The following is a 12,473-nucleotide window of genomic DNA, read 5'->3' as shown; positions in this document are numbered from 1 at the left end:
GTGTTCCTATCCGAAGAACCCTGGGAGTTGTTCTTGGCTTGGCCAGGGCTCCCATTCACAGCTTGGCAGCAATTAATAAGTAGCTATTAATACTTCCTACAACATTACTAAGCCTAGTACTATAAATAATGTAGTTTGTGAAGATATAAACAGCCATATTATTGGCCTCCAGCTATTTGTGCAATATTGTAAATATTTTAGTGTGTTGTTATACATTGGAGAAATTATTATAGGAAGGAGACAAATTTTGTTTGATCTGAATCCTTTCACATTTTATAGCAAACAGAGGTCTCTGCTCAACATCAAGTTATGCCAAAGGCGCAAATATTTAGGCCAGGAGAGCAGATGGCCCCTGCAGCTGCAGGTCATAAAGTTTCTTGTGTGCCTGAGAGTAAACACTTCCAAGTCAGAAAAAGTTTGTGCTTAGGGTTGTTGGGTGGTTTTTTTAATTGAACCCATTGTAGTAAAAACATGACACCACTTGGTATATGTCATAACTTAAAAGAGTTTTGTATTCACCTGCATGCCACAAATTGGGTCCTCACAAAGGTAGACCCCAGGAGACTGGCCGTCTTGTAAGCTGCCTGTTGCCACCTCTGACAGCAAGTCTCTCAGGTTTTCTTCTTTTCCCCACACTTCCACTGCTGAGATTCGGACAGAGAACCGGGCTCCTGTCTTCTCCTTCCGTTCATTAATCAACTTAAACAGCCAGGATATGGCACAAGGGATTATGCCAAGGTTCTGCATGGAATCATCCTTTCCAATCATCGTGTAGGATTTTCCTGTTTGGAATGGAGTAGAGAAAAGGAAGATAATATAATGACTGCAAACAGAAAATATGAAGAAAGGAACCCTATGAGTGATCTTAAAATATTGCACATCCTGATCTGCAATAATGTGTTGTTCAGTCGTATTCACAACTGTGTCCAGTCAATGGTTGCCCAACATCACTTCTCCCCTCTCCTCCCCCCATGCATGTTCATGCCCTCTCCAAATCTGCTCCTAAGGGTTGGGGGACCACCTAGAACAGATATAGGGTACATGCAGGGGAAGGAAGGCGCAGAACTTTATATTGAAGAAGGAGAAACCCTTGCACTGATTGAACAAGAGACTTAGCACTATGTTGGATTCCGCCCTTTGATTTGGAATACACTTGAAAAGTAGTTGTAGCTATTGAATGGATATTCTATTAACTTTTTGATTTCATTTTTGTACCTCAGTCTTCTGTTGGTAAAACTGGGTGTGATACAACCTACTTTAAATTGTAAAGCTGCAAGTAAGGCTCACTGCTTTCATTTTCATGTATAGGAAATATGAACCAGCATACAGAGTCCATCCACATAAAATTTACAATCTTAAGTTAAATAATACTAGAGATAAAATTTCAGAATAGTATATCCATTCAAGTGGTAGACCTTTGGATGCTGTCAACCATGACAATGAGAAGGTTTTGAAATAATATTGTTTTAAGCCGATTGATCTGTAAGTTTTTATTATTATAAACATTCATGATCTTGAATGGATACCATTTTCTCAAACTAATACTGGCGTGCTCTGGTCCATTGGGTCACGAAGAGTCGGACATGACTAAACGACTAAACAACAACAACAACAATACTGGCCACTAGTGTTCAACCATAAGCACCCCTTCATCTAATCATCATGATTTTAAACCATTATTCTAAAACAATGGTGAGGAGCAAGTGAGGTGGAGAATGACACATCCCCCCACCCTGGTCACTGTTAAGTATTCAGGGAATACATCAAAATTACAGGAAGTACAAGAGTGACTGATATATTGAAGGAAACAAGATACAGGATGTTATAGCTGACAAATTCCTTCTACATTGTCCTTTGAATATGAAACTTACTAACCTAGTTTGGTGTGTCCAAAGCAAAATACACATCCATCAGCACCGTTCACCACAGACTGGATCACTTCAGCTACTGTTCCTGCACATACTTCGGCCTGTTATAATGGGAAGAAGATTATATATTCACAAGGAAATGTGAATATAAATGGCATTATCAATATTTTGCTTAAAGAAAACTAGGTTAGATTTGTTGTTATTAATAACAGTTTATATGTTTTAATGCTCTTTTTATCTATATACTTGAAACAATTTTTGTTATAATAGTTTACAAAATCTATAGGAAAAATATGATGAGGGTTAAAACAGCTTCAAACCAGGAGATGGCTGGTTTCTGCTAAATCCTCCCCCCCAAAAATTTTTTTTATCAGCAACAGGATATTGTCCTATCTCCTACCTCATTTTTCTGGTGCAGATTTTTTAGATACTACATTACAGTTTGGGGCAGGCGTTTTACAGAAAATATCATAGCCTTCTCATTATGACTATACTAATGTGAACTGATAAATTAGGAAGCATTATAAGACTGCAAAACTGAGGGATGCTTGAGGTACATACTCAAACAGATAGCAAAGGAGAAAGAAGGTTGTCTACGGACAGAAAGGATCCTGTCATGCTGATATCAATGGACACTTTCCTTTGAGGACACAAGGAAAGTTTTGGCAGCTATGAACCACAAAACCTAGCAGGTAGGCTGAAACCTGAAGCGGTTAAATTTTACATACTGATAGGACCTTACCGGTATTGATCTGTTTTGCTCCGTACACACACATTCCCACACACTTGTTTTGGAATAAGTCAGACTAGACATTTTGAATTGGGTAAGGTTTTAACATTTACTATATACGTTACAAAAGAAATTCATTCTCGACCTGATATTAATATATAATGAAGCTTCTGAATAACAGTAATGCAATTCTTTGAACATTATCCCCAGCACAGTTTGCCTACCTGAGATGCGTCTTGAGGGAAAACGGCATCAAACGCAAACATCTTGGGTGGCACTTGACTGCTCCTTTTTTGGAAGGCATTCTGGCCTCCGCAGGACAATGGGTCATACAGAGTAATTTGCTTCTTACGAGGATCAACCTTTAAGAAGGAGCTGGATTCAGAGGAGTCCCTGGCCAAGGTAGAACAAATGCGGACCATGACCTTCACCTATAAGCAAACAAAGGGTAGGGGCAGGGAAGGAGAAATCCCACACATTTCATTAGGCTATATATACATATATCAGCAGACAACTATAATTAGACTCTTGAGTACTTTGTATGAAAGTGATAAAATACAAAGTTTTGGATGCAGGCTAGTTTGGAACAAAATTCTGTTAACTGAATGTTTCTTGTGATATCACGCATTGCACTCACTCCAGTGAGATCACCAGTGTATCTAATGAGTGAAGCACTGCCCTCATGCTCAGTTTCCTTCATGCGCCCTCAGTGATGCATCAAATAACCAATTTGATTCGCAATGTACCACTGTGATGTCATTCATAATGAGGTTCCAAATTGGCTGAGATTGCCAGGTGACATCCATGGAGAAAGAAGTAACAGACAGGAAGAAAAACTGTACTGAACAGGAATTTTTATTTTAAAAAAGCTGAATTTTCATACACTCAATGCTTTTTCAAAGAATGCAATCCTATACTCACTTACTAGAGAGTAAGTTCCTTTGAACTCAGTGTATAGGGTTGAACTGTTAAGACAAATTTGTACCACTCTTAAATAGTCATTTTCAACCAAAAATGGAAACTGGGGAATATTCAATGCAAGCGTTATTTCCAGTAAATGGCCCTATCAGCTTGTGTTGCATTTGTTTTGCATCAAGCGAGGGAAAAATACCCCAAACTCTTTTTCGATAGGTGTACCTTCTGCAACAAATGCTGTAGAAAATAAGATTGAATAGCTCCTCTTAATCTCTTTGGTTCACTACCATGTGGGATCAAAATATATCCCTCTTGCTGGGATTTATTAATACATTAGAAGACAGGTCACACCAAGAGGGTTGTTTAAAAGAAATCCATGCAGTATATTCTCTGGGGGTTTTTGTTTTTTGTTTCTTCTTCATATATGAAGCCAACAAAATCCCACACTGCCACATGGGAAGCTTTCTCTTGGCACCGGTTTGCGTAAGGCTCATTGAATTTTATGAGATGTCTTTAAATGTTTTATGTTTCTTGTTATTGATCCCAGCAGAGTTACACCTGGGTTATACCACAAAGCAGAACTCAATCTATAATTCTTATTATTTCTGATCTTTTCAGTCCTCAAGCTCCGTCAAGAATTTTGAAGTCCACTCGCAGTCCACTTAGGCTACTGTCTTGGTGTAGGAATATATTAAGCATATCAGAAATGGAGGCTTCAGTGATCTCGGTCAGCAGTATTTGCAGCTCTAACCCACACTGCAAAATTTCATTTTGGGATTATATAGTTGCTTATGTGATACATAAGGCTGGAGCACTTTCATTTTGAGCAGTGTGTCTTTGTGAACTACTTGTCCCATCAGTCATTTTGGCACATTTTATTGGACATGCATTGCATGGGGAGGGGGCTGGCAGGAGTCCACTGTCCATGGAGACAGAGGCAGAGCAGAGCTATCAAGCTATATTAGCAGTCCATCAATGTAATGGCAATTGCTGACTATAGGAACAGACTTATTGGAGGTTAATGAAGAGTAGACTTTGTAATTCCTCATTGCCACTGCTTTAAATAACAGAAAGGAGCATAAATTTGTGCTGAGAGCAGCCGCAAAATTGAATGGTGCAATAAAATCTATATCTTCTTATGACTTACATACATTTTCACACAAAAGAAGCTTGTTGCAAAGGAGTGGGAAATGAACATCATAAACAAATACCGGTACATACTGGAATCTTATTTCTTTATCTTCACTTTGATGTCATTCAATTGGTAGAGTTCAAGGTATCCATAATTTTGCCAACACAATTAGGATGAACATATGGGAAAATGTGAGTGTTCATTTTTTTAGACTGCATTTTGGAACCCTCTGCATGCCAAGCAGACTACTGAGCTGTAGCCCTTGGTTGTAGAAGATGCACCTGGTGCATATCCTCCCTTTGTTTCAACTCTTCTTCATCACAAAGCCTACACCTTCAAAGTGATCAGCCTGTTCTAGAGCAACAGCTTTCTTCACATGCTCAAGGTGAAGTTCTTCGTTTAAAAGCAGCAGCAGCAGCAACAACCCAGAAGTTGGTTGAGTTTTGAAAAGGGAAATCAGAGGGCAGGATCAAAGGTGTTAGGACCCATATCTGGGGTCAGATGCAGCAACAGAGGGCCAAGTGATAGTTCCAATCTCCATGGTGTGGAAGGTGTCGATTCCTGCATATCAAGCTGCTGTTAAAGAAGTAGCAACAGGCTACGACCTTTTTAAACGTCAGTTGGCAACCATATCCTCTCCTCAACCCACAAAATGCTTTCACACATTCATGATTACATGCAAAAGCAGCATCTGTCTAAAGCCTGTCTCCATGTTCTGAAGCGACAGTGATAAAATTGGTACAGTACTATGAAGTAGGTACACCCAGAGAGTGTGTTGATGGGTTGTTGTTTTTCTTTCACTTCTCTTTTCTATAAAATTGGAAATAAAAACTCGTCGCCCTTTTGAAAGGTCGGTGACCCTTGGGTCTTTGTAATACCTTCAAAACATTTCAGAAAAGGTAATTATGCTGTAATTCTTTTACAATTATTATTCACTGGGTGCTTTAATGCATCATTCTCTTTCTTGCTTTTCATAAAAAGTTCATGGCCTTAAAGCATTTCAAAATACATTGGAAGGAGAAAACAGATGTAAACACATTCAAACACTAAGATATTCGCTCTTGCAACTTCATCTGCTTGAATTCCATTGCTACTTATCACGAACAAAATTTATCATGCTTCTTCAGATAATAGTCTTTTAGAACACTTGAAAATAATGAAAATGAAATCATAAAATAATCACAAGTTGTGTAAAAAAAGAAACCCATGAACTGCAGTGTCACGAGTTCCAGTAGCAGCCAGATTACAAGAGTAGGGGCTGCGACAAAAATATGTATTAACACAATATTCCTTTTAACACATAAGGCACATGGTCCTCACACAAGTTTTTAAAAATCAGCTACACCTTAACTCTGACCACCAGGAACGTGGAAAGGTATCAAAAATCTTTGAGTAAAAAAAAAGAAAGAAAGACTGATATAATTAGTTCCTCTCTTACATCTGGCAAGTGTCAAATTAGTTCCATTAAATTCTGCCCTGAGCCCTAGGCAATTGACACAAAATATACAAGAGTATTAAAATTCACCGAGGGATTTCCCTACTATTATAATGTTTGCATAGCCTATCCCCTGGCATGAAACCAAATGATCACCACAATGTATATAGCTCTGCCTGGTCTCATAGAAAACACAATATTTTTTACACCAGTACTATTAAATTCTTCTTAGGGTGTTCACCTGGCAAACAACTACAGTAGTGTGACGTGGGTGGCAGTGTGTGAAGGAGTTAAGAGAGCATTTTCATCACCAGAAGTGCCTGCGTTTGAATGATCCTATGAGAATGGCACCACATACACAGCCAACAGAGCTTCATCCCCTCTGGTGTGGCAGAGATCAAGTTACCAGCTTTATACTGAGTCTGACCACTGACTGAGTCATCTGTTCCAGTGCTGTGCCATGTGACAGTGGGTTGGCTGCTATTTACTACAGCTGCCAGAGACCACAGCCTGTAAATGTCCCAGGAAAGCCAGGACATCCTGTGGTTTTTTTCTGCGAGAGCATGGCAGCCATTTTGAATGCGGTGATCTCATGCATTTCCCCCCATGATCTCATGCAGGTCACGTGACTCGTGTGGGAGCATGGAGGGGAAGACGTCCATCCCAGTTTTAGGACTCAACATGTTGGAGGGTATGAGAGACTGAAACTGGGACATGCTGAATAAAAATAATGAATGTTTAACTATCAGGAGAATGGCGGGGGGAAATTAACACATGGGATACCTCTTCCTCTCAAGCATGCTAGGTTGGGCAGGGCCAAAGGCAAAAGTGGGCAGATTAACAGATTTGACTCTTGCCTTTGTATGGTAGGATGTGTTCAAGACATAGGAAAGTCAGAGGTTTCTATACACACACAAATGCCACTCCATCCTACATTCTGGCAAGGAACAGGCATTGTCACAGTTAAACGCTCAAGGAGGAGAAGGAGTATGATTGTTGATGGGTGTGGCCTGGAGACACGTTATGGTCTAGTTCAAAGGTCCAGAAAATAGAGGTCTTGCGAGCCACATTTGCTCCCCAGGCCTGAGGTTCCCCACCCCTGTTGTAGAGAAAATGCTCTCAAAGGAAGGCCTTTGGCTTTTCGCTCTGTGGATGTGAGCCAATCAAAGCCTAAATTAAGACCCTACTCTACAGTTACTGCAACTCTTAGGCTTTTTGTTGAGCTGTTAGCTGTAGAGTAGGGTCTTAATTTAGACCTTGATTGGCTCACATTCGCAGAATTAAAAGAAACCCAAAAATTAACCTCTTCTGGTCAGAGGCAAAGAAATCCTGGACTCAAAATTTATCTGAAGAGAACTAGGTGCAATAGTTAGAATTAGCTACACATGCACTCAACTGAGCTGGGAATGAAGTATTAGAGTCCTTAGAGCGCAAGTGAGGGAAAGCATATTTTTGAGTGCTCATCTCCCTCTAAAGCAGCAATGGGGAAAATGTAGCCAGTTGTTGTTGGGGATGATGGAAATTACAGTCCAGCAATGTCTGTTGGGTCAAGGGTTCCCAATCCCTTCTCTAAAAGTGGGGGAAAGGAAACACCCACCTGCAAGTGGAAAACTGCCAAAATCAGGAGTTGATTTTAATGGAGGTGAGCATTCAAATGAAACATTTCCCACTTGTAGCCTGAAGTTGTACAGTCCATTCTACTGCACATTTTCTTCATTGTGTAGACTAAAACATATTAGGGACTGTATACTGGCAAGTTTTAGTGCGCTCCCCCTTTCTATATCCTGCACTTCTTCACCCATTTGAAATATTTTGAACTGAAAGGTCTGTGGAATTCATTTCACCCCACAGACTGTAGGCTCCAGTGCAAAGGGCCAGAAAAGCCCAAAAGACTATTCTCAAGACTATCTTGCCTGCATACACAGAACTGATATGGCTGCAGAGTTGGCTGTTGTGAACTGGTAGCCAACCAAACAACAACAAAACAGCATTTAAATTTTTTCTTGATGCTTCCAAACCTCCAAATCCTATTTCAAAATGTTTTAAAAATAGCACTGTGAAGGAGCTGTATATTAAAATCAGTCTGGTTGAATGAGAATTTTAATTTGGGTGGGTGGAAGAAACAATGATAAATCTCTACTCAGCTATTCCACTGCAGCATGAGGAAGGCAAAGGATATTGAGGCTCTGCATAAGGAGCAGAGTATCCTACTCAGTGTTGTTATTTACACCCATATAGTTTCCATGATTACATGCAAAAGAAGGCTTCCAGGTCTGCATATGATAGTCTATGCAGCAAAGGAAACAATGAGTAGCGATGCAATCAGATAAGGATTCTTTAAAACTAAAATGGAATGAGGTGGCAAATTACAATTTAAGACAGACAGATTTGTAAGAGTATGTTCCAAGCTGAAGAACGAAGGATGGTAATCATATTCACTCAATAAAAGGAGGCTGATTCGGGGGATTGAGTGGGGGGGAGGTGTAGGAGTTCGCTAGATGGAAAGCAAATCTGTTGTCTAGACCAATAAACATCTGTCAAGAAGAACACAGGCAGGAGGACAGAACTGCTGTTGGGTTTCAATATAAATCCAAAGGGGTGGCATTACCATAAAGGTAGCAGACACGTATATATACAGGATTGTGGCTCTTGAAGTGGAACAAACAATCTTAAAATGATGTTCAGTAAAGAGCAATGAGATTTTAAAAAAAACAATGCCTGGATTGGGATTTTTTCCCATAAGGAAAAGCAATTCTGTATTTATTTCAGAACAAGGCTCAAATATAGATATTAAGCTTAACCACACTTGCCTTTTGCTCCACTCTTTCCAAGTGTAGGGTATGTTTTTTTACCCTGAGCTTTCCCTGCAAAAACCCACTCTTTAAAGCTGAAACGGAGCAAACGTCAATTCAGGTTTTCTGCAGATTGACATTTGCTCCAACTGAGGTTCAAAGGGTGGGATTTTTGTAGGGAAAGCTCCAGAGCAAAAAGAAACCACCTCGGACACAAAGCTTTAAAGCACCTGGAAAGAGCACAGGAAAGGTAAATCTGGAAAAGTCCTAAGTTGCAAATAAAACAAGTCCATTAAAACAGTTGCAAAATAAAACAGTTCTGACAATCAGCTTGCTAGACCAAAACAGGCACCAAGCGAACTGTTAGGGACTTCCCCTGCGTGTGAAGACAGGCTCTGGTGGATTGAGCGGATGAGATCTAGTGTGGGTTCAATGGTCAAGATGGCGGTTACTGCATGGGCTGTAGTGAAAAGTGTGGGACAGATGGGCTTGTCAACCTGAGAAGGTAGCCCAGCTAGGAGAATGAAAGCTCTGCTGCCTTATGAGAAAGGCCTCAGGACTAAACCCCCAGGAAAAAAAATTGTACCTGCTGCTCTGTGGGACATCTCCAGGAAAAGAAAAGGGTAAGGACTAAACCCTACACAAATCCCGAGTGGAGTCCTTAAGACAGTTGGATGGCACCTTGTATGTCTCCTTCCAACAACTCCTGCAGCCAAGCTGGTGCCAAATGTATTGCTCTGCTTTCCTTTCAGCCACATCAGCAAGGCTGAGAAGAGGGTCTTATCATCTGGGGACCTCCATACGCTAGGGTTACCATACACCCAGAATTTCCCGGACATATCCAGAATACTGCAGTCAGAAGCAGCATCCAGGTGGACCTCCATACACACTGCCCAGGCTTACATTCTGGAGAGGTCACCTCAGTGCTGCAAACACAGCAGCAGTTACAAGTTACTGGTTGCTGCAGCCACAGCAGGCGCTGTGATTCTCCAGTGGTTTGGCTTCATTCCTGGAGGCACACTCCATTGTCTCGCGAGGCAGACAGATGCCAACAATGTCCCGGGAATTTACAGTAGGTAAGTAAGAGTGGATAAGTAATCTTAGAAAGAAATATCCCAGAGGAGAGACTGTCTTTGGAGAAATGTGTGCCAGCAGGTTAAAAGATTCCCCTCTCTTATGTACTATAAAATGATGCTGAAAAAAGAAATTAAGGAGGGGAGACACTGTCCCAACAGTTTTTTTATTATATTGTACAACTGGGATACTTATTCAAGTCTCCAGATTTTGCAACCAACAAAAGAAAACACATGTTTAGTTGTTTTAAAATCATCAGATAATCTGATACAATTCATTCATCTAACTAATGCATGGTTATGGAATCTGGTTCCTAAGAACATCTTTGAATATTGAAGAACTGAACAGTTTAAATCTAAGTTTGATATGGTTGTCACAAAAATTACTGAAACATTTCAGTTTAAATATTTATTTATGTTTGAGCTGCATAAAATGAGTAATTCACTCTTTACAGACCAGAGGATTTACCATAGTGTAGATTACAATTTGACCTTTCCACCGCCAGAAGCACGGGATTGTCAGATTAAGGAAGGTTAAATTTAAGTGCAAAAAGATAAGTTTGAAAACAAAACGAGCTTTACTTGGCTGCGTGCTGCCAACCTGTATTCTTGAATGAGATCACAGTGAACTGGCTCTTAATCCTGATGACTGCAGCAGCCCAGTACGGTGGAAACCTAAACAATGGATCCAGTCTTTCTAGCCAGAACTGGAGTAAATAATCTCCAGCACTGCTTAGTGCCTTGTTAAGTGCTATAATAAGTTACAGGGTTGCTGTGAATGACACAGAAAACTAATTGCCACAGAATGGGATGTATGGCTTGTTAGCATTCACTGTATAAACACTGTCTGGCAAACTGTATCATTGTCTCTCCCCTCCCCATTTTAATAATTTGGTATGAGCAGATGACACAAGGTTCTCATCATGCAACCTTAATATGATCTCAGGGTAGCTCTTCTACATGGAATAATTCATTACGTTATGTGTAGCTCAGGGGCTGTGTCAGGGGTTCCCTACCCCCCTTCCTAGTATGTAGCAACCTTTAATGAATGGCACCTGATCAATAATGCAGAACCTGACATCTGAGAATAAATAAAAAGGCCTTCCATGTGAGTTCTGCCTGTAGAAAATGTCAGAATCATTTATCACAGATCCAGATTGATGCCCTGCAGCTGCTGTCCACAAAGACTCTAAAATCTAACTTTGCTGAGTACCACAAATGTGTTTTTGTGTCGCACATAATTAGCTTTCCTCCATGACAAAAACGCAAGAGAAAGTCTGATTGAGAACGCGTGTGATGGTGATTATCAGGGCTTTATTAGAAGGACATTCTGCCATAATGGCACTTTGTTTTCAGGCTGCTTCTTACACAGAGTTACTTTATCTTGATTTCCAGGTGCGCTTTAAAGCAATCCTCTTTGTAACTCTATACAGTCTGAGCTGTTTAATCCAAATCAGTTTGCAAACTGCCTTTACATTGGGATTTTAAAGCCATAGATTAACAAGTCAATTGAGTGAACAGCACAAGCCAAACAAATGGCAAATAATACTTTGGCTCTCCTGACGTCCAGGCATACAGCTGAAGAATGCAGGCTCAACCAGGTCTTAATTGCCTCAAAGAAAGCTACACTTTCACATCAAGCAGAATGGCAGAAACTAATTGTTTTTTTTAAGTCATGCACTTCAATCCCAGCAGAAAGTAGAAGAAGGTTTTGAGATAGCAAAGAATCATCTCTACCACTGATGTAAGTCAGCTGAAGAGTACAGGGGGGCTGGTCCATCAGGGCAAATGGAGCCCTGCAATATCAGCCAACTTCCACCCACCTGACTACTTACTGAAAACCAGTCCAGGGGGCGGCCCTGCCTATCAGCTTCCTCCTCCTCAGTCTCAGTGTTGTCCTTTTAGAATTCAGAGGCGGGTGGTGCTGTGGGTTAAACCACAGAGCCTAGGGCTTGCCAATCAGAAGGTTGGCGGTTCAAATCCCTGCGACGGGGTGAGCACCTGTTGCTCGGTCCCTGCTCCTGCCAACCTAGCAGTTCGAAAGCATGTCAAAGTGCAAGTAGATAAATAGGTACCACTCTGGTGGGAAGGTAAATGGCATTTCCGTGTGCTGCACTGGTTCGCCAGAAGCAGCTTAGTCATGCTGGTCACATGAACCGGAAGCTGTCTGCGGATAAACGCCGGCTCCCTCGGCCTATAGAACGAGATGAGCGCCGCAACCCCAGAGTCGTCCACGACTGGACCTAATGGTCAGGGGTACCTTTACCTTTAAGGTGGGAACAAAACTGGAATCAGTTGACTCGGCTGGTCATTGGTTCTGGCTCCACCTACTGTTGACCTCTTTGCCTTCCACACCACCAGTCCTAATGGTCACCAGCCACCACTGGAAGCAAAGCATGGGGGGATCCTGGGAAGTTTGTGATTCAGTGATAATCAAAGCAAAGAGATGTATTTTTTGAGGGGGAAGAGATTTATCAGCAATCATGATGTCCTTTATCAGCAGTAATTACGCAATTATTGTGCAGCCA

At 41.0% G+C, this 12,473-nt stretch overlaps 1 protein-coding gene across 4 annotated transcripts in view; it reads right to left on the bottom strand.

Annotated features, from left to right (window-relative positions):
• KIF26B (kinesin family member 26B) overlaps positions 1 to 12,473 on the bottom strand; it is a 266,744-nt gene that overhangs the window by 58,114 nt on the left and 196,157 nt on the right. For all 4 annotated transcript variants that reach the window (XM_053382705.1, XM_053382706.1, XM_053382707.1 and 1 more), the window contains 3 exons: positions 2,823 to 3,029; positions 1,876 to 1,969; positions 520 to 782 (listed from right to left, as the gene is read on the bottom strand). In XM_053382705.1, the coding sequence (XP_053238680.1) occupies positions 520 to 782; positions 1,876 to 1,969; positions 2,823 to 3,029 (564 nt within the window). The remainder of the gene's footprint in view (positions 1 to 519; positions 783 to 1,875; positions 1,970 to 2,822; positions 3,030 to 12,473) is intronic.

This window comes from Podarcis raffonei, chromosome 3 (genome assembly GCF_027172205.1).
Source record: "Podarcis raffonei isolate rPodRaf1 chromosome 3, rPodRaf1.pri, whole genome shotgun sequence".
NCBI lineage: Eukaryota > Metazoa > Chordata > Lepidosauria > Squamata > Lacertidae > Podarcis > Podarcis raffonei.
Note: the sequence above shows the minus strand (reverse complement) of the source record. Positions and strands in the feature narration are given on the sequence as shown.